Source organism: Parasteatoda tepidariorum, chromosome 1, assembly GCF_043381705.1.
Source record: "Parasteatoda tepidariorum isolate YZ-2023 chromosome 1, CAS_Ptep_4.0, whole genome shotgun sequence".
Classification (NCBI taxonomy): Eukaryota; Metazoa; Arthropoda; class Arachnida; order Araneae; family Theridiidae; genus Parasteatoda; species Parasteatoda tepidariorum.
The window spans coordinates 51,476,634-51,500,211 of NC_092204.1; the positions used below are offsets into that span (position 1 = coordinate 51,476,634).

General features: G+C 29.0%; 1 protein-coding gene across 2 annotated transcripts in view; it reads right to left on the bottom strand.

The window, feature by feature from the left end:
* Positions 1-23,578, bottom strand: part of LOC107443818 (rho GTPase-activating protein 39) — a 109,836-nt gene that overhangs the window by 81,017 nt on the left and 5,241 nt on the right. For both annotated transcript variants that reach the window (XM_071180108.1, XM_016057818.3), the window contains exon 2: positions 12,709-12,811. In XM_071180108.1, the coding sequence (XP_071036209.1) occupies positions 12,709-12,719 (11 nt within the window). In that variant the 5' untranslated portion in view covers positions 12,720-12,811. The remainder of the gene's footprint in view (positions 1-12,708; positions 12,812-23,578) is intronic.

The following is a 23,578-nucleotide window of genomic DNA, read 5'->3' on the forward strand; positions in this document are numbered from 1 at the left end:
AGCGATTGTTAGTTTGTTATCAGTGTCCCTCCTCTAAATCTGAAAATAACAACTCACCACATGGCGAGTAAAAAAAATAAAATAAAATAAAATAAAATAAAATTATTGGAGACGACTTATATTAAATAAATAAACGGCCACTTTTTTCCAACGCAGTGTCTTAGAATTCGGATAATGATAAAAGTTCGTCAGTGTAGAAAAAAACCCTGAAAAACAGAATTTTCATTAAAAGTCCCAATGGCACCATTCAAAATATTGATCCTTCAGATTAGTGATGGAAAGATTTATGTGGAAGGTGAGTTCTTTAACAATTCACATATTTCAAAGTTGTAATGTAGATATAAAATGCATTTTGCCTGCCCAAATATTTCTACATAAAGTTTTTTAAAGTCAGTATGTTTATCTTAACTTTGTCATTTATTTATAATATTTTTATTGTGGAATTAACTTTTGTAGCCGTAGATTAATTCTGATATATATTTTTAAAAAAAATAAAATTTAATCAAAGTTAAAAAAAAGTTTGCAAAAAGTGGATATTAAAGGAAAACGTGTAGATTTTTTTTAAATTTCATTTTTGATAAGGAATCTAATAAAGGTGTAATACCCAAACTTTTAATAAGGTGTATTTTTTAAATTTACCTAGCAGGTAAAAATAATAGCTATAAAGAAAAGCATTAATTAAATGTGATTAACTTCTAATAACAAACGATATTAAAAGAAAACTAAAAAATAAGCATTTAAGAGAATCCTACCTGATACTTCATTCAATAAATTATTTCTGTGTCTGAAAATATTTTGATAAATAATTATAAAAATTTTAAATCGTAAGAAAACTAAAAAAAATGATGTAAAATTCTAATCCGAATCCTTGTTCTTTTAACAAGAGGAGCTTAAATTAAATATCTCAAACCCATCAAATAAATTATAAAAAATGTAAAAAACATTGAGCGGAAGTAAATCAAATGTAGCAAATGATATTTGCTGAGATAATAAAACTCTTTTGGCAAAAAATAAATAAATAAATAAACAAGTTGATACACTAGTGAACAGGAATGTAGGGCAAGGTCTTTTGCTCGATCTCAAACCTGTGAACGGATCAATGCGCGTCCATTGCTATGGCAACCAACCCCTTGATACAGCTTTCGAAGATGATTCCTAAAAATAGCATCAAGATTCTGTGTATTTTTGCAATGATACAAATTTTAAATAGCTTTATAACCAATATCATTACATGGAAGTTTTCTTTTTATTTGATTCAATTAGTCATATACTTTATTTAACAGATTTACTTTTGAGTTAATTCCTTTAAGTACAGTTTTGAGATTTAAAAAATTAATATTTACAAATCTACTTTCAAAACAATTTAAAAATCTAACATTAGATGAATTTTTAATTCAATTATAACTTAACTTTCAAACTTTAAAAAAAGATTAAAAATTTATAAAATACTTAGAAAAGACTAACAAAAACTTTTAAAGTACATCTTTGACTGTTAAATTGAAATTAAGAATCATGTTTGAATTATCTTTATTAAAACTTTGAAGAAGAAAAAATGTATGCCTGGTTCATGTGAAATCGTTAAACTTGCAAGGAATCTTAGACTGGAACATTCATTTTTGCAACTAATGATTGATATAAAATAATATTCATTCCTGCTTTCACTACCAGCAACATTTTAATTTAAAACATTCATATCTATTTTAAATAGCAACTAACAAACCAATTTAAATAAACACGCATCAACGGAAACGGAAATTCTAAGCTTTAAACTTAGTTTGATTTCAGAAATTTTAACTTTAAAATCACCAGAAAGAAGACACAGTAAAATACGTCAGAAGTGTTTACCTTGATTAAATCGATTAATGGTTAATCGATAATTTTTGATTAAATCGATAATGAGAAATACATTATTATTGCTTATTAAATTTATTTTATTTAAAATAGTTTACTATATCTATTTTGATCAAAAGAACTGTGGTGAACCACCTTCTCACCAGAGGTACCTTTTGTTGTTGTTACTTTACGTCGCACTAGAGCTGCACAATGGGCTATTGGCGACGGTCTGGGAAACATCCCGGAGGATGATCCGCAGACATGCCATCACAATTTTGATCCTCTGCGGAAGGGATGGCACCCCCGCTTCGGTAGCCCGACGACCTGCGCGCGAAGTCGAGCACTTTACGGTAGCACAGTTTAACGAGGACCAATACCGCACACCCTCGGTCCCTACGCAGACTGATCCAAGTGGTCACTCACCCGCACACTGACCGTAGTCAGTGATGCTTGGCTTCGGTGATCTGCTGGGAACCGTGTCTTAACGATCAGTCCACTGCGGGACAGAGGTACCTTTTGATAGATGAAGGTTGGTGTGGTCGATAACTCCGCCCCCCACAGAATTATAGCTTCACTATGCATGCTTAATAAACAGAAAAATCGTAATATATAATCACGTATATGTATAAAAGATCACGATATCTTTGGACTGTAACCAGCATAAAATTAATTAAAGTTACAACGGTATTTACAAGCAAACTATTTATTTATCTGTTGTTTTAAGGTATTAATCCATAATATATATTTATCAACCTTTCTTAATATTATCCTCTGTTATTATTATGGTACAAAGATTTTATTTTTATTTTATAACCGTCGTTGAACAGCCGACCCAATTTCATGGGTTTACGACTACTTACGTTCAACCCGTAGCCTTGTAATTTTGAACCAATCCAGAAGACAAGGAAACTCCTGGATCAGTACCCCCAGAAGTATTGATTTGTTGTGGGAACATGGAGGACTTAGAGACTCGACAGATTTAACGTGCATCAGTCACCATTTACTACACGGGGAGTCTTCGGCCGGGGAGGATCGAACCCACGACCTCTTGGATATGGGCCCAGCGCCCTACCGACCAGGCTATCCCGGCCCCATGGTATAAAGATTAGAAAATGGAAGGGAGTTGCCATGGATGGGAGGTGTTGGCGTTTGTCAGCTGTTGAGGCAGCCAAGGCCTGCAAGGGGTTGTTGCGCCGACAAAGAAGAAGATAATTATGGTAATTTCGATTGATATTCAAAAGAAAGGCTTAAGTGGTGTTTAGTGGTGAACACTAAAAGTGGTGTTCCTTCATTGCATTATAAAGTAAACTCATGATATAACCTTATAATGCAAAATTTCATGATAAAGGTTTTTAGTTACCATTTTTATAGTGGTTAAACAATAAATAAATTATAATTGATTTGTAAAATTTTGCTCAGTAAAAGTATGCAATTAAAATAATGCAAGTAAAGAAATACTTAAAACTCAAAAGCAATATCAAGTATTGGATTTTTGCTAAATAAACCCGCTGGCAAAATATATAGCAAAAACGTTTTTATAGCAACAGCAACCAAAAATTAAGTAAAAACTTCAAAGAAAAAAAAAAGTTTGTGATAAAGTTGTTATGGTAAAAATGAAAAATTTAATTTGCACCCCAAAAGAATAGAAAACTGGATTTGGTTAAATGCGTTTATACCATAAAAGTTTTAGAATCTTTAAATTTAAGAATTTTTATTTTATTTTGATGTAACAATATGTTGATCGTCAAAAAACCAAACTTATTGAGAAGCATTTTCGGGGGTTGGTGAGCGAAGCGAGCAGGGATAGATCACATTAATACATTGAAAACTTCTTCATTTTTACCTATGATCCTAAGTCATATTCAAGTGACATCTTTCTTCTTTTTAAAGTTCACCAACCAAAACTTGCCATACAAAATTGCCTCAAATTTCAATTTTAGAGGTAGCTGTCCTTTCAAAATACAGAAATTACTTTATCTGTGAATGAAATTTGCTACAGTATAAACCACAAGTCTAAGTGATCTTTCTGGCGGGGGGGATCAAAAGAAAGAAAATATGATGACTAACACGCGTGATAAAATGAGATCACAGATCTGCTTATTCGGTATTGTGAAATGAACAAAATCCGTTACAAGGTCAAGCTAGTTTTGTTTTTACCCGAATGTTAAAAAGCGATTGTTAGGAAATAAGAATGCATGAAATAGGAAATAAGATCAGTGAAATGCACGCTAAACATTTTATAAGACAAGTAAATGATGTAATGGATTAACATCATGTGTATCTTACGATTTTAAACCTGGACCAGTTGGGAAAAAACGTTATTTGTTGTAATGAATTATAATAACATTTAACAATAAATCATGGATACAAGTAATCATTACCCAGGAATATAATTACTTAATTACTTGTCATTGTGATGTCGAAGTTCTAAATGCAATTTTATTTGTATTTCTTCAAATAAAAAAAAATTAAAAAAAAAAACATTTCATAAATAAATATTTTCCGACTGATAATATTTCGCGTTGTTTTTTGGAAAATTTTAATTACAATGAAAATAAAGAAATGAAATTATAATGGCTGTTTGTGATTAGATGATTACCTGCAATCAAAATGACATGTAATCATAGATCATCACCTGGAATTCCAATTACTGAAGTTATCGTACACTATCACTATAGACCCGTGGTAGTTGAGGAGATTCGCCTTCCAATGAGGTGAACCGGGTTCGAATCCCAGCGACGGCTGGTCGAAACGAATTCCGCACCCTGCTCGCACCAACCACAGGGCGGATGTAAAATATCCTCAGTAATGGACAGATCATGGGTTAGAGTCCCTTTGCTGTCAGGCTAACCGAGGGGAGAGTTTCGTAGTTTTACTCTCATGTAATTTCCTCTCAATAGTTAGCTTGGCTTAACCCCGACCCGTCCCATAGCGGGACATCCGGGAAATTCGTGAAGACTATCGTAGCTGCAATCCTCGAATCAGTCGGAGGACCCAATGGTGCATGGACACGTGGTTCCATGGCCCCGAGTCACGCCCGACGAGAGCAACACTGTCGTTCGACGGACAGAGGAGGCCGAAGGGACAAGCCCGAGACGGGTGCGGCGGTGCCATGCTCGGCTGCGAACGACTCACCAGGAGTGTTGCACCGAGAGACGACCGCCACGCCACGACCCATCGAGGCACCCTCTGACTGGAAGGCTCTGAAACCATTCTGAACTTTATTTAAAATTTTACAAAAGGATGACTGACAACCTGTCGGTCTTACAAATAAATGAATTAAAAATATGAATTACAATTGTAATACAAATACAAATTGAGAGCACCCGGAAAGGGTGGAGGACGCCATAGTCAGCTCACAAAATTTGGGGAATCATCAATATGAAATTCTTGTTCTCAATACTGCAATCGCTCTTTGGTTGGATGGACACGATCTTTGTCTTGCCGTGTGATTATTATTTAATTTGGAGCCGTATTTTTTGTTTGCGAAGTCGCAATTCAAACATTTACTTTTATTTTTGCATTCGTTCATCTTGTGTCCCTCTTCGCCACAGTTTGCGCAGTTTTCGTTTTTCAAGCAATCTTTAGCCATGTGCCCGTATGTGTTACACTTGTAACATCTAAGTGGTCTTAAATATTCCTTGGCCCGATGAACGGACCAACCAATTTTAAGTTTTGTCCTTCTCATAATTTTCTTGAAGACGCTAGGGGTCCGTTAGGATCACCCAATGTTTCCCTAGTTTGCCATTGATAGAGAAGCAAACTTCAAATTTCCCATCGACCATTTCACTGTTCTGATCTCCTAATTTTTCTTTGAGCTCTTCTTTGCTAATTGTCTCATCTATATCAAATACAATGACTCTAGGGAGTCTCATGGCTGGGATTTGACATTTAAAATTTTTATCCAGACCCTGCTCTTCAAATTCTTCTTTGATTTTCCTTGCATCACTCTTAGTCAACGTTCTGATTGCTATACCGCCTTCTTTTAATTTTTTAATTCCTTTAATTCCCACTCTGAGTTAGACAATTCTCCACTCTGAGTTAGACAAACTATTGAGATTCCCTCTCAATAGTTAGATCCATCAAAAAGTCCTCCACGAAGGCAAATTTCTTCTGGATTGGGTTCAAAATTACCTGGCTAAGGAGTTGAACAACAGTAGTCGTAAACACAAAATTGGGTCAGCTGTTCAACGACGGTTTTACGTGAAATCAATTACAATTGTAATCGTAGCACAATTCTACCACACCTCCTAATGATCAAAAAATCCAGAGCAGCGTTGTGATTCTTCTCAAATACCAAGTAAATAAATTTAAAAAAAGTAGATTTGTCTCATAGGGCAAAATTAGACTTAAACTCCCCATTAAGTTAATGTAGATTATTATTTCAATATTTACTTTGAACCAAATATCATTAGATTTACTAAATATGCAACTCCCCAAAAAGGATTCGCTATACGTCTTGCATTTTATAAAGGAAGGAACAAGGCAAACATGAATAGAGATAATAAGAGGCAAACATTTTTTGCAAATTCAAGGAACATTTTTTGCAAGTTCCTGGGAGAAGTTCTAAAATAATTTTAAAAGCAAAAAAAATTGAAGATCAAAAGGAAGAACGGTTTTTGTTCATTTTCCACAAAAACGATGATTAACTCGTCATCTGTTGCATTTTGAGAATTACTGATGGTAGTTTTGACAAATCAATATCGGAGTAAATCGGTTCTCCTCGAGAGTTATTACATAATGAAGATGGGTCGTGCTGGGAAAAGACGGTTCCTGCCCTATATGTGAGAAGAAAAAAAAGGTGAAGAAGACAATGGTACAACTAATGAGGAAGCGGGGAGGAATATTTGAGAAAAAAAACCGTTCATGTCTAAAAATGTCGATGACTTTCAAATTTTATTTTTTCCAACATCAAAAATGGCAAATTTTATTTTGAAATTTTTTAAACAAATAATTGTGACATTCGTGTACATTTTTATTTATACGATTTCAATCGTACGCTTGCTTTTTAAAAAATCTCTAACTTTGAAATTCGTTTTTTCTCAGAATTAGCTCTTATGGACATTAATCGTTCTTGCCTCTTAATCTTCAATTATTATTTTTGAAAGTAAATCCAAAATAACAATAAAAGCTCTAATCATTTGAATTAATTTAAAAGTTAACATTCAAAAATAATACAACTTGAATTATTTTTACACCAACTACAATTTATTGCGTTGCTAACTAAAATAAATTTTGAGCAAGTTTTATTTCCGCCCGAAAGTAGGATGGATGCCATTATTCAGCCATTTATGAGGATTTCCTCAATGTCTTTATTTACAAAGCTTTTCAGAAGAGCAGCTTCGGGCAAATAGCTTAGGAAATGAAATTCAGAAAATGTATTTCGTATTTCATTTTATGTATAAGGAAGGATAAGATAAATTACCATTAGAATTAAACATAAAGGGTTTCAAAATTTATTTCTTTATAAACAATAAAAATCGAATAGTTTTTAGCTAATGGTAAATTCAATGACAAAAATGTTTTGTTACTTCTATAGGGAAAAAAATTAAAATAATCTTTAAACTGTTACAATATAAAAAGAAATAAAAAAAAAATTAAAATTTAAAGTAATTTTTTTAAAAATTTTTCATTATTATTATTATATTATTTATTTAGTCTTTTTATATACAGTACATTAGTCTAAAGGATAATGGACTATACCGCTTTTAAAAATGGAATTGAGGGAAATCACATGCGATAAGATTTGCCAGCAAATGATTACAATCTTTTTTTCTTATTGTGTGATCTATTTTAACCTATTTATATTTTTGAGGAAAAAGGCAACTACATGATTATTTTTTGAGAAAAATGGGAATTTCTAAAATGCTTCTATAGAAAAAGGAATAGAGCCTTTAACTTTATAAAATAAAAAGTAAGAGGGCTAAGTTCAAATACATATAAAATAGCCTAGCACGATTGCAGAGAGAAAAAATGCTGTTTATAGATATAAAACTATAGTGAGACTACAAAATTTTTCGTTAGGAGTGTAATTACAATATTATAGTAGAAAGTAAAGATGTTCAGCATGTCAAAAAAGAGATCAAAAATTTACACTCTAAAAGTTAATATTATTTTTCGGTTTACCTCTAGAGCTGTTAAATGCCCTCAAAAAATATTCAACTCACGTTTATGGAACACAATTATAAACTCGTTTATGCAAAGATAAATTTTACGCAAAAAAATATTTTTTAACAATTATTCACTATTTCTTAATTTCATAATGATCAAAAAGATTTTATATTGCAACTTATAATTTTCTTACTTCATGTTAAATTACCCAATTAAAATCAAATTTAGATCGAAATTAGCCAAATAGTTTTCGAATATTTGAATTTTAAAAAGGTGATATTTTTTCGCATAACTTTCACTTCTCAAGAATTTTGACAGGTTCATTTCAAATTTTGGATTTAATTACTGTGCAGATAACCACTTTTTTCAATTCTCTGTAGCCGGTTCCTTTTTCGTTGAACATACCATTACAGAATTAATTTCTTTGAATATGCTCTGACAATTGCACTTTTTTCCGAAATGCTTCAAATATTTTAATTTTACCGCAAGATGACGCACTTCCACATTGACATCGATTTGTTGTTTTCTCGTCTTTATTCCTCCAGATCTCCTGATTTCAGTCCTTAATTGCCTATTTTTTTCATTTGAGGTTTTATAAAGGAGCGAGTATACATGACTTTTCTGTCTGCTAACTAACCAGTTAGTGTTGATGACATCCCTGAATACACGCTGGTTAAAATATAGGAGGATATAGCTTACATGTTGAGCCTGTAACATCTTACAAATTAAGCTCACATAGAACACTAATAAGTTAAATTAGAAATGTTATCTTATCTTCTACTATACAGTGTGGAAAAAAAAACGGATCACTTTGAATATCTTTCGATCTAATGATCGGATCTTTACGTTCGAGGGGGTAACCACAAATATGCCAATAATTAAGTGCACACGATATTTTAAGTTAAGAAATCAGAGACAAAAACGGACTTTCTCTGAATAAGCACGCCTCTTTTTCAACGGATTTGGGTTTTTGATTCCCAAAATATAACCGCAATCTGGGAAGTATGGTCCCCATAGATTGGTCAGGAGAGCTATTCAAAGTTTGGACCCCTTAATGTTAATTTTACTTTTTGCGTATATTGCCATAACTCGAGAACTTTTTAAGTGAATTGAAAAAATTTTGCATGCAGTTATAAAATTCGTTTAATCTGATTTAAAATAAATTTTAATTTAAAAATAAATTTTAATTTAAAAAAATATTTCTTACTTTATTAAATAATACCCGAAAAAATTTTGAATTGTAAGTATAAAATTTTTTACATCATTTTAAAGAAAGTAGTTTTACATGGCAAAATAGAAAATTTGAGCGAAATCGGTTGAATAGTTCCGAAGAAATCGAATTTTAAATATCTGACTTTTTTAAAATTCAATTTCTCAAGAACTATTCAACCGATTTTGCTCAAATTTTTTATTTTGCCACAAAAAATTAAACTCTTTAAAATGATGCAAAAAATTGTATACCTTACAATTCAAAAATTATTCGACTATTTTTAAATAAAATAATAAAAGCTAATAAAACATTTACTAAAGCTATTTTCACATGAAATTATCTTAAAATATACGATTTTTATAACTGCGTGCAAAATGTTTTTTAATTTGCTTAAAAGCTCTCGAGATATAGTGAAATACGCAAAAAGTAAAATTAACATTACCAAACTTTGGAAGACTCTCCTGACCAAACTATTGGAACCATATTTTCAAGATTGCGATCACCCCCTGTTTTTCTAAGGTCAGAAATCCGAATATGTCGAAAACTTATTGAGAGAAAGTACGTTTATGCGTCAGATTTCGTAACTTAAAATATTGCCTGCACTTATTAATTAGCATATTTGAGGTCACCCTCTCGAGCCATTACGATTGAGTCCCAGAACGTGAAAATCCGATCATTAGATCAAAAGTTATTCAATGTGGTCCGCTTTTTTTTATATGTTTATTTATTTTTTATATTTTTTTTATATGTTTATTTATTACTTTAAGTGAAATATAACATGATGGAAACTGCTATTTTTTTTATCCCTAATTATATTATAGATTATATGATAGAACTTAGAATAATTTTTAAAATTTATGCTTAAACCAATTACAATCTAAAACTAAAAAAAAAAGTTTTGTTTTTCTTTTTTGAATTTTTAAAAATAATTAAACTAACAGATTTTCGTTGTGATGCCATTAAATATACCACAATAACAATTTCAATCTTAAAAAATTAATATGATAAATTTTTTTTCCCTTCTAAGATAGTACCGAATCATTGAAATTGAGAACAGAAGCAACTTATCGGAAATTCTCAAATGAAAATCCATGTTTTAGTGAAATGAGGGGGTGGTGATCAACAATATATATAAAGAAACACAAATAACTTAATATTTTCATTCAATTCCATCTCCCTTTAATAAATGTGTGTTCCTGACACATCCTATCTATTCGTCTCATTTTCTAAATAATTTCTTCCGACAACATTTATATCTCCACCCTAAAAAACGAATTATTTCTGTCACTGCACCTCCCGTCACTGTTATCAGCAGAAAATCCAATCACTTTACGTACCCCTTCTACGAAAATTGTTTTTCAGTGTGAAATAGGGAATAGAAAGGACACCATAGAGAGAATAAGGATGGAGGATGACAAGTATAGACAGGCGTAGGACGAGAAACAAAAGAAGCACACAACAATTTCAACAAAAACATAAAAAATGGAAAACAATAAAGAATGATGCATTGTCTTATAAAAGCAGACATTTTTCTATTTCAAAGAATATATTTCGTTGCATAGAATGAAATGGGAGTTGTTTTGAGACGTTTTGTCGCAAGCGAATTTGACAGATAAAAATAGCTAAACATCGCAGTAAATAATTTATATTGAAGGAATAATAATTTTAAAATGATCAAATCGCGATAGGAAATATAAACCCGAAAATAACCGCAGTCCACATGGCGAGTCAATAAAATAAAACGACTCGAATTAAATAAGCAGCCTGTTACTTTTTCTCATGGTTTTCTTTTCCTTTTGGGGGGGGGGGTTTATTGACAAAAGTACATCAATTTTCAATAAAATGTTCAATGACATCGTTCAAAATTTTAATCCTACAGAATCCATCAATTTGTGATGGAAAGATTCACGTGGATCAAGATTCAGTTCTTTAACATATCTCACATATTTCTTCACTTATTTCAAAGTATACATTAATTGTATTTTGCCTCCTCAAATATTATTAAAAAAAGTTGTTTAAAGTCAGTATGTCGAACTAAATTTTGCCACATATTTATTATAATTGAGTTTATAATTGAGTCACTTTTTATAGCCATAGATTATTTCTAATATGAATTTTTTTTAAAAAATATATTTTTATTAAAGCAAAAAAAAAAGACAATATTAACAAAGAGTGGCTATTAAATGAGAAGGACCTACCGATATCAGTCATCGACTAATCAGGTTTGAGGTAAAAGTGACAGGTAAGTTATTACGAGTCTACCGGCCACTGGTTACTAAGAAAATTTAAATTTTCAAGCCTAAGGAAATATATTTTGAGCCAAACATAGAATGTTCAATATAATATTTGACAAAGGAGAGTATTTATAATATAAATTTTAAATGTGCATTTTAAAATTTTAATTGTAAATACTGGAAATGATGACAAGCGGTGATTAAAATAATTAGTTTAATTTTAAAACTTCACTTAAACTGATACATATATCATCTCATTTTCTGCGGTTAAGTTTATAAATAACTGGACAACTTTTTTTCTCAAATTGACAAACAAAATAAAATTATGATACCTAAAACGGCTTATTTTTACACGAAAGTCATATGACACCAAGTAACAACTTACAATTTATACATATAATAAGATATATGTTAAGGTACCAGATGAAACCATCTTTATCATTTTATAACACTTAATGGTCTGGAAGTATTTCAATTCAACTTCTCACAAAGCAAAATTATAATAGTTAATCATAACATTTAATATACCTATTATATTATTAATTATATTAACATAATTATGTATAATTGTAGAATTATAATTAAATTACTTATAAATTGGACAACTTAGGACGTAATTGGACAACTTAGTATAAAAAATTCTTATCAATAAGTAATTTTCTTATTGTATAATAAGGGGGGGGGGACTGGTGTTTTAGGGTTTCTTAAACACTTTTACATTGATTAATATACTATTATATCTTCAAACCTAAAATAATAAAGGTAAAATCCTGGTTACAGCTTTTAAAAATGCCCAACCGTTCAATTTAAAAAAGATTTAACCGATCTTATTTTGATGTAATATTTTGAAGAAAAAAAATTGTAGAAATTATAAATAAACAATAACACGTTACAAAATTTTGAATTTTGAGAAATTGAATTGATTCGCTTTAAATGTAGATAATGGATTTATTTATTTATTATTTTTTTTCTTAACATTTCTCCTATGATGCATAAAAAATTTAAAACAAAAACTTTTAACTAATAAAACTTTTAAATTTTACATAAAACAAACTTAAATCAATAATATTTTAACCAAAAATTAGAATTTTATCTTAATTTTTTTTAATTGTAGACTTTGGGAAGAGAATTGAAGTTTTATTTTTACTCAGAAAATTCAAAACAAAAAATAGCAAACAGGAAACCAAACTCTTTTCTTGCGAATATTTGTAAATAGTAAACTAAACCTAAATAAGTATCACATAGACAGTGCCATACAACTATACATATTTTTACGTTCATGTTGTTTTAACTAATATCGCTACTGAAATTTAATCTTACCTTTTCATCATAAGTCTCCAATTTTAATTATACACCTAATAGCTTTAAACATTTCTTTAAAAATGGAACAAGAACCAGCAAAAAATGCATTTTCTTTAATTTTCTGTAAAAAAAGAAAAATAAATCTAGTTTTACACAAAGTTATAAAAATAATAAAATTATTTTTAATTATCAAAATTAAACAATTTCATTGACAGACAAATTCACAATTCATAACGCTCAGACTGTGAATCTTTAAGCGAAGAAGAAGAAAAAAAACTATTTCACGAATACATGAACTGAATACGTGATACATTATTATAAAATAATGAAAATCGTTTTCACGTATCATAATAATACAAAATCAGCATAATTCATAACTCTCATAGTCTGAATCTTTCAACAAAGAATAAAAAATCATTTTACAAATAATAAGAATAATATAATTTTAAAGCCGTTTTCATACGTTAGAAGTATTTGTGAAAGTAAATACAATTTCTGCTTAAAAAATGTGTTTAATAAGATCAAAATAATGTTATTGTATTAAATGGAAGTTATTATTAACGTTATTATGTTGGTTAGCATGTATATGTTTTATGTTTATGCTAAAAATAAAACTTTATGCATTAGTAAAATAAATAATTTTCATATAAACAATTTCAAAAACGCAGATTTTAAAACTCTAAACAATACAAATAGATATAAAACAGATTTATTTGAGTAAAACAAAATTCAATATTAAAATAATATTTTTAATAAAGGAAGGTATCATTGAAAATATTTGCATAAAAATTTTGCTAATTTTTCTTTATCAACATAAAATATATTCCATTATTCTAATAGTCAATAATATATAGCAATGGTTTTAGGAGTTAGAATTTAATTATCAAGCCTTCAACGTTATAAAAGAATTAAAAATAAATTATTATTAAATAATAATAAAAAGAGAATACTAACATTAATTTGCAACCAGTGTTTAAAATAATTTTATAAACTTTAAAATTTTTTAGTTTGACTTCCTTTTCTGTTTTCATTGATTATATTCATTTATATGAACAAATTTATGAAACATTTCCACATAATATAGAACATAGTTACCTAATAAAGACATAACTATTATATTAACTGAGAGAAGAATTTTCAACAAATTAATTCCTTAAGAAATAATATGTACTGACATGCATAACACGTACAATCGAATATACTTAATGTATTAAACACACTAAACATATGAAATTAAACAGACGATAAAAAATTTAATAAGATAATTATTTCTTTTATAAACATAAAATATCGTTTGCAAATAATATACTTAAAGTGTGATTATAAACTAGGGGAAAATCAATACGTTCAATCGTATCAAATAGTAGCTTTAAATATAATCAAAAAGTAGCACAACTATATTGTGCTACAAAGTTTAGAAGAATTTTTACTATTAAACTTTCACGACAACAAGATGACAAAATTGTAACATAGTGACTGGATTAGTTCTCCGACACGGAGCTTTTTGAGACAGATCCGAACTTTTCTGACGATTCCGTTCGTAAACAAAATGAAAAGTTTAATCGGTTTTCATCTTCGAAGAAGAATGGAAACATTATTTCTCTTTTTGCTATAAATAAACGATTTCTTGTAGAATTCAATTGTCTTTAAAACAAACTTTTCGTTTATATACAAAATATATTCCAGCGCTGCACCAACTATAATTTTTTGGTCATTTTTTCATATAAATAAAAATTTATCCTAAACATTCAAAATTTGATTTAGGGCATTTAAAGTAGAACGATTAAACTACATTCACTAAGAATATTTCCTATCTTTGTGAAAATCATGAACTGTATTTTCTATTCCTTTAAAAGAGTTTAAATTTTTTCTATCTATTGCAGCTGAATTTTCTGCAAGAAATATTTAAATTATTGATAAAGGAATTATTATTAAACAAAGAATAATGACGTCATGTGAAAATTATGAATTGAATTAATGGAAAAACCAACAGTCAAACGAATAACAACCGTTAACTGTAAAATGATAAACTTTTAAAAAGTTACGTTTTAAAAAAAATTAAAAATCAAATCAATAAAAATCAAACGATTTTCTACAAGATATCCTTTAACTCTCCTCTCGTCTGTTTGTTTTCATAGGATTTATCGTCTCCAACGATTCCTGAATTTAGCTGAATAAGTCATTACATGTATGTTTATGTTCGTCCCGACCTTGCGAGAAATAACTTCAATCCGTAAGTAAATATTTGTGTTATGTTAGTCTGCATTGAAGAATATTTGCACATAACTCTTGCTGTTTTACGACGTTCTCCTCTTACCAATAACATAAGTTGAATTTGAAACTTGTATGTTATTTAAAGAGGGGAAACATTGGAATAGTATGATGGAGCCATTAAAACAATATGATTTTGTGAGAATGTTTATGCTGCTCTCATTTAGTAAAAACAAAATCCCTGATTTTACCAAAAGCTTAATAAAAATAGTATAGTATCAATTTATTATTAGAAAAATTGTGTCATAGATTGTAAGGATTTTATACTTTATAAAATTATTCTTTATATTATAAAACATGAAATTAAGATAAATAATATTAAATTAAAATGAATAAAGAATTATTCTAAACAATTTAAAATTTAATAAAGTTGAAAAAATTTTTTAAAAAAGGTCATAAAGTTGTTTATTTTTTTTCTACTTTATTACAATTTTAAAATTTTATTTGTTGATATGTTGAATTAAAAATTAATGATATTTCATCATTTCCAGATTTAATTTTAATTTCAAACAAATAAGATCAAGATGACTGATTTACATTTTATCGATCATAAATTACAAATCTAATTATCATTTACTAGTTAGAATAAGCTAAGAAAAAAATTGTTTTTCACACTAGTAAGTTATACGAATTCACAACAGACTAAAAATTAGTTTTACCGTTTACATTCCGTTCCATTACGCTGAAGATTGTTACGACATCTTTAATTATATCGTAACATAATTTACATTTTAACTTATTTAATTAAAATGCCAAAGGTTTGTTTTAATTTAAATTTTCTATACATGTCTAGTTTAATAATAATTTATTTATTATAAAGCATTATAAATTTTATACATTTACCTTTCCTATTGATCCTCTTAAAATTTAAATGAAACGTATTTCAGCTGCTTTATTAAAGTGAATTTTATAGATAGTTTTTAATTTTAACCGCCTATGGTAACGACCGGCTGGATGTTAATTTACAATCTAAGGGTCTTTAACGACTCGCTCCCTTTTTTGAAAATTTACCTGCTGGCTTCGATTATAATGTAAGCTTTTACTTCTTTAAAATTGTTACCTGAAATAAAAAAAAGTGAATAATAATAATAATATATATATATATATATATATATTGATACGATTTTATTTTATTTAAGAAGATGCCAAACATAAAAGCGAGCCATTAAAGGCCCTAGATTGGAAAATCACCAACCGGCTACGTAACAGTATTTTTAAAAATTTCCATATTTATAACGCGAAGATAAGAATAACTTTTAACATCAAAAAAAAANAAAAAAAAAAAAAAAAAAAAAAAAAAAAAAAAAAAAAAAAAAAAAAAAACTTATTTGGTTTGCTAAGTGCAAAACTAAGTTTCCCATTTGAGTTCTCCAGGAAACGTTATTTTCTCAATGAATTATTAAACACAGCAACTACCACGTCAAACAAAACCAACTTACAATACAATGTAGCTAAGCAAATAAAAATACAAAAGGATATCCACATCAAATAAGTGAGAGGGCTTGTCTACCATTCAACAGGGCATGGTTGAAAACTTTCCAACTTCTTATCCCCTGTGGTGGTGGAAGCATACCCTAGTCAATTGCGTACTAGGTGGTGCATACGCAGTGATGCGGAATGAAAACATTGTGATCAGTTCAGTGGACGAAGAGGAAGAAAATAGGAAGAATGGAGGGTGATGCATGTTTATGGGATCTGGAAGATGAGTCATATAGTTGAGGTGAAGGTTATCACCGGTGAAGAAAAAGTTTCTTTCGGAGCATCCTGTCACGGATTCGTTGATGCGCTTATTGAAAAAAGAAAAAAATAATACTGTCTCCAGCGATCATGCTGAAGGGATGACAGGATTTGAAAGATGTTTTTTTTTCTTACTTTGTTTATTTACTTTCGATTGTTTTGAATGATATATTGTGTCACTACATGCTTGTCAATTCTTCAGAGTAGAGTAAGTAGAAGTTAAAAGATAACTCGAAAATCGTACATGTGCGATGATAGTAATTGTTCATTCATACTTAGGATTGTTTTGTTTCTAGATTTCGAACTTTTCGCTTGGTACATGTTTTAATAGAAATGTGAAATTAGATTTTCTTTGTGGGCCTCAATACCACAGTTAATTGTTTTGCTCCTCAAATTGCATTCAATAAATATGTATTTAAAAATAAGCTTGGAGTTTTGAAAAAGTAATCTTGAAAAGTATTGTCCAACCTTTCTGGGGCTCTGGCAACTCCTTTCCATGGATAATTCAATGTCTGTTATTGTGCAAGACTTAGAACCAATCATTTTAGAGGGATGAAGATTCTCCCGGACAAGACCAAGGCATATGTTACCTGCAGAAACTGTCCGGATGTCATGTTAACACAGAGACAAATTTTCGAGTGCCCAGCACTCACTCACATGTTCTGAATTTGAAGACAATCTAAGATCTGTTCTCTATAGTCAAGATGTATCAAAGATGGCGGCTGCAATCTAACAGACTTTTGATATTCTTTGAACACGGACACGGAAACAACAAAAGTATTGTCGACAAACTGCAGTAAACTGATTATTTTCCAACTTAAAAAGTTTCTGTATTTATATTTCATTATTTACCATTACAAAAAGATTTTTTTTTTTATGTATATATTCTATACAAATTCTACTCTTAAATAATTTCTTTTTTTGTTGGTAAAAATAGAAACAACACTCAGTGAACTTCAGTTCAAGGGACCCCGCAAAAATCTCATGAAAATTAAATCTGAAAATATGATGTGTTGCAATTCAAAACATTCTGATCAGAAGTCCTCATTGACACAAAGTCTAAAAAGTGATAGTTTCATAGATACGAAGTCTCAAATATAAATATTCTCATTTCTGTTAAACCGTCATGACATTAGCATAAATCAATGAGCCCTACGTGTCGGATCAGATAGTGAACATGAAAGTATGGCGAGATAGATTAAGTAAAGAAAAAGCTAGTAGCACGTCGGAACGTACAACGCTGAATGAGTAACTAACAAATGAACGTTAACAAAATGAACGTTGCCTTTATCTCTTACATTTGAGGCTCCCTATCTCGAAAACTATCCATTTTCGGACTTCGTATCAATGAGAATTTTTGATCAGAATGTTTTGAGGTGTCTCATGATCCTTCACCTTCAACATTTTCGATTTCTTTGAAAACAAAATTGTCTTATGCCCTCATTTGTTCTAAACAGCTTGAGTCTTAAGTTTTTGTCATTACTCAAAAAACCTTCCGGGGTTATCCTCTAAAAACAGTTATCCCTTCCGGAGTTATCCTACATTAATTTTCATATTTTATTAGCGATTTTTGCTTTCAACTTGATTTCTTTCCAAAAGTAAAATTTTCCTCTTGCGCACATGATGTCTTAAAAACTATTTGTGATATTAATTTGATATTTTTTTACACATCTTTATAATTAACCTTCTTAACTTATACATGAATATTTAGATATTACATTTCAAAACATTTTAACATTTCAAAAAATTTTAATTACAAATTTTTTAAAATATAAAAATTTTTTAAAAAATTTCAATTTTTTTTCTCAATAAAGTGATGTATAAATTTTAGATAAAATTTTTACGTAAAATTAAGGATCAATTTTACTGAATTTGTACATAAACTTAGCTCACTATCACGCGCACAGCAATTTGTGTGCTTTTTAAATTTCAAAAATTTATCTCATTTATTAATTTAAGGAAAAAAATGTATTTTAAGTATAATATTTTTAAACATGTAAAATAATTGCTTCAAATGTTTTCTTTTCTTTTTTTTTTTTTTTTTTTTTTTTTTTTTTTTTTTTTTTGGTTAGTTCAATAATTAGAATTCTGTTTAATTTTTTTTCAGAAGTTATAGTTATTTAAAATGTTCTGCATTTTCGTATAATTTTTCTGTGGTAAAGGGTCAAGAGACCCTTTAAATTACAGCACCTTAAATTTTCAGCTAATTTGAAAGATAATTAATTTCCATAAGATTTATGCGGAGGAGTCCTTTATCTTAGAGCAGTGTTTCCCAAACTTACGACATTTGTGTACCCTTTCTAAATTTTTCGTAACGCTGTGTACCACTAATAAAAAAAATGAATTAATTTTTTACTATAAAAAAATTGCACAAAAGTTAAAAATCACAACTGGCTGTTGACATCACTCATTGTCAACTGTTAACTCTGTAAAAAATAGCCAATAGAAAAATACATAATCATAAATTTTCATGGCTAGCTTTGTTTTTAAATAAAATTTTTTGAAATTAATTGTTTGTTGCAAGATATTTCGCATAAGAACGCGTACCCCCGCTGAACTGATCCCGTACCCCTGAGGGTACGCGTACCACACTTTGGGAAACACTGTCTTAGAGGATGCTAAATTTAGAAAAATGCTGTTTATTTTTAAATTAATTTTAGACTCACGCACGTAACATCGTTATTTTAATAAGAGACAATTAGAAAATCAATCAATTACAATTAATAATGTCATAGACAATTACGATACAATTAATAATGTGATACAGAATCTTTCGTTATGGAATTATTACCCAATCTTAAAAGGTTAGTATTTCATCCTATTCACTAACCAAACACATACAAAACAATGTTACAAAGATATCCTTTGTGGAGTCTTAAAACAGTTGGGGGAATGTATATATTTATGCCTATCCCGATAGTAAGATTCTTGTCGTGTTCTTTCTTTAAAGTTTCCATTTTCAAACGTGCCGCTTTTCTTATCCGTGAGAACTAAAGTGATGCTGACCTCGCACGAACTTGCTTCCAACATAAGCTTTAAATAACTTATTTGTGCCTTTGTTAATTAAGAAAAACACTTTTGTCGCTGCAGTATGATTATGAACTATTTCGAAAGAAAAGGGGAGCTTTAAAAAAAAATTTTTTTTTTTGAGTTAAAAGAAGGCAATAGATATTCAAGGTATTGCGTCATGTGTGTATTATTTAAAATAATAGTGATAATAAGCCTTTATGCGATTTCGATTAATATAATCTTACAATCAGGCAGGTCAGATCATTAAGGGTTTATTTTTAGGGTATTTTTTTAAGCGTTATAAGATTACATAGGATATCGCAAGTAACATTATAAAAACAAGTGAAATAACGTTGAATAGTTAATTACGTATTAATCGAAAACTACGAGGTCAACAAATGCGCTATAAAAATCAGATGCTGTATCAGGCAATGATAAAATATATCATTAAAGATTCATTCTAATAGTAACAATTTTTAAAATAAAATTACATCATCATCAATAAGAACATCAATAAATTTATAGAAAAAAAACCATTTTAATACAATATCCAATATTTAAACAGTTTTAAAACAATACTAGTTTCTTAATGATTTTTAAAATTATATTCAAAAATGATTTTTGCATTAAATAAATATAAAATTAGAATATATTTTTTAAATAAATGCTTTAATTACTGACTTTAAAAAAAAAAAATTTCAGCATCGAATAACGCCATCTCAAATACCTGACATTAGTTTATGATTAACCTGTGTTTTACTTTGACAAAAATAAGAAATTTTTTTCTGCTTCATTCTGAGCCATGTCTACAAATGTTTCAAAAGTAAATTTTGTTTTTAAAGAAATTTTTACACAAAAGTTATAAATGCTAAACACCTGTGTTCTTTTTTTCTTTTTTTTAGAGAAAAATTACTACAAAAGCATTTTTTATGATGCTTTTTTAAAATTTTGAAAATTCTTTTCCAGCTTTAAATTATAAAAAAATTTCTTTAAAAAGAAATGAATTAGTACACAATTTATTGGCACACGAGCCATACATAACAATTATAATACAGAATAATAATAAATCAACCACAATTAAACTAATTTTGTTTTTCCAGAAGACAATTAATAAAACGAGGAAACAAATTTCATTTCAAATAATTACACTTTTTAAACAGACGTTTCAATTAACAATTTCAAATTTTTAACATAGTCCACATAACGAAAAATTCTCATTTTACAATCAATCACCAGTAGCCAAATTACGAAATTTCGCCATTTGTACAAAGCAGTAAACGAATTATTATCAAAAAATACCAGCATTTGGTCAATTTATAATTAGGGGTAATTAAGTTTGTACTATAAGAAAAAAACTTTATAAATTAAGATTTTTTTCACATAATTTTAAAAATAAAAAAATAAATACTAAAATAATTAATTTAATTAAAATTATCATATTATTTAAGTATTATTAAATTATTATTCATTATTAATAATTAAAAATTTCGATTGAATGTGGTGCAGTAAAGCAAAGTAATTAATTGCAAGTGAAGTAGAATTTCACAAATAGACTACATAAATTCATACAACAAATGAAACATTAATTTACAGACCCAAACTACTTTCAAAAACAAACCGAAATATAAAATTTTCATATTTAATGTCGAGTAAAACCCAAATGATGAAAGCTGTGTTCTTAATACAAAACAGTTAATATTCTCGAAAACTAATGGACTACATTTCACAGCAAATTCTCATAAGAGTTTCTTCGAACCGAGGATGGGTAGAACCCTCAAAATAAAAACTCTTCCAAAACATCCTATGGAAGCAAAAATAATAAATGGCAGCAAAACCAGATGTGGCATTTTAGCCACACGAAACACCCGCGCTATTTATTTTTTTCCTTTTTTTGCTTCCCAAAAAGAATGACGAAACTAAAAATAGGAATCTCGGTCCGTACACATGTTGAGATGTGCAAAGGGTGAAATCTGTAAAATATGTATACGATAAATATAAACCAACATTATTTTTTTGAATAATTGAAAAATTATTAAATAAATAATCCCAAGAAACTGACGGGGTAAAATATTATTCGATTAAAAACTACATTTACATCAAAAGTACATAAATTTGGAAATACCAGTCATGTTTCAAGCGCTCAAAAATTGGTGCCCATTTTCAAGACTAGCCAAACGTGAATGAGAATAAAATATTGATTAGAAAGGTAACACGTAAAGTTACCAAACAAAAATGGAAAAATAAAGTTGAGAAACAAAACTAGAAAAAACACAGTAGACGAGGGAGAGAAAAAAAAAGTTTTTCTAGTTAGGTTTTTCACTTTTATTTTTCCGTTTTTCGTTGGCAACTTTTCGTTTTATATTTCAAATCCTTTTAACTGGGAGCTTATTTTTCAGGCGTTTGAAACATGTCGACTTACCAATAAATATATTTTTGAAGCGAACGTTTTTTGCAGTTTTTAATCAATTATGTACTTATAGATTGTTAGATAGGAAGGACAAGAATTATGATTAAAATGTCCATTACAATGAACAACGAAATTTAGAAACAATTAACAGTTTATTTAATTACATATCCCGAGTATTATAAAACTATATATTATAAAACTATATCCCGTCTGGGTATATCAACAATTATATGGTTCCAATGAACCATATAAGTTTACCATATATGTAAATATTATTAAACGAAAATTAATGCTTACAAGATATGTTACATTGATTCATGATCGAATTAAAAAATGAACAAATGGAAGGGGGGCGAAAGCTTTGATGCGAATGGCTTTACTCAAATTCGCCAAGGCGAAAACAAAAAATAAAAAGTAGCATTTTTGAATATACAAATTTCGCCAAAATCCATACTCCATACACAACAATCCAGGCACAGAAAAAAAAAATTCTGAAAGCTTTTGTTGATCGTTATGCAAGGTTTCAAGAACATTTCGGTGATGAATCCTATCTTGATCCAATATCATCTTCACCCTCGATGTTAAAAAGTTCATTTAACAGCAGATGTCTTATCATGTGTTAAAACATAATTAAGTCACTTTTTTTTTACTCTAACTACAGTTTGACCAGATGTTTAAATTTTATCAGTAACTCTTTTTCACTTGCAAAAGAAAAACTTTTAATCACTTCAGTATAGTTAAGTAAGCAGCTTAAATTTCCAAATCTGCTTGTGTTTAGACAAGCTCTCTTTTAGACAGCCATATCTTAAGCGAAATAAGTAAAAACATCTTGATAAGAATTTCTAAGTATTTCCTTCTAACCGAAAACCAACCAATTTGTTTTACATAATCGTATAGGAATAGGTTTATATATAGGTTTGGGTTTAGGAATATTTGCCAAAATTCGTGTGTAGGAGTGGAGATACCTAAAAGGAATATAGGGGGAAGTTCAAAATTCGGTCTATTATTATTTTTCTAGAAAAAATCCTATTTAAGTGTTAATAATCTATAATACCCACCACACATAGTGGATACATAAATACATAATCCATCCATCGCTTTGTAAGCTTACTGGTTAGTTGTATCAGCTGCTTATTGCCATCAAATTTCTGAAAACGCAATCATAAATATTAATATTGAAATTTCCACGGTTATGTATGAATGAGAATGACGTTCACAGGATGTTCGAAGCAAAATAACGTGGTCAGTCACTCACAGAAATTTACAATATAAAAGATAGAGATGTTACTTTGTATTAATTTAGTTCAAAATAAATGAAAAACGTTATATTTAGCATTTTAATAATTTATGGTTATGAAATACAACATGAAATACAGGCGTCTTTTACTGCGTTAAAGATAAAATCTTTCAAGCACGGCTCACTATCAAACAATAATTTTTCAAATTTGCACTAATGCAGTTATT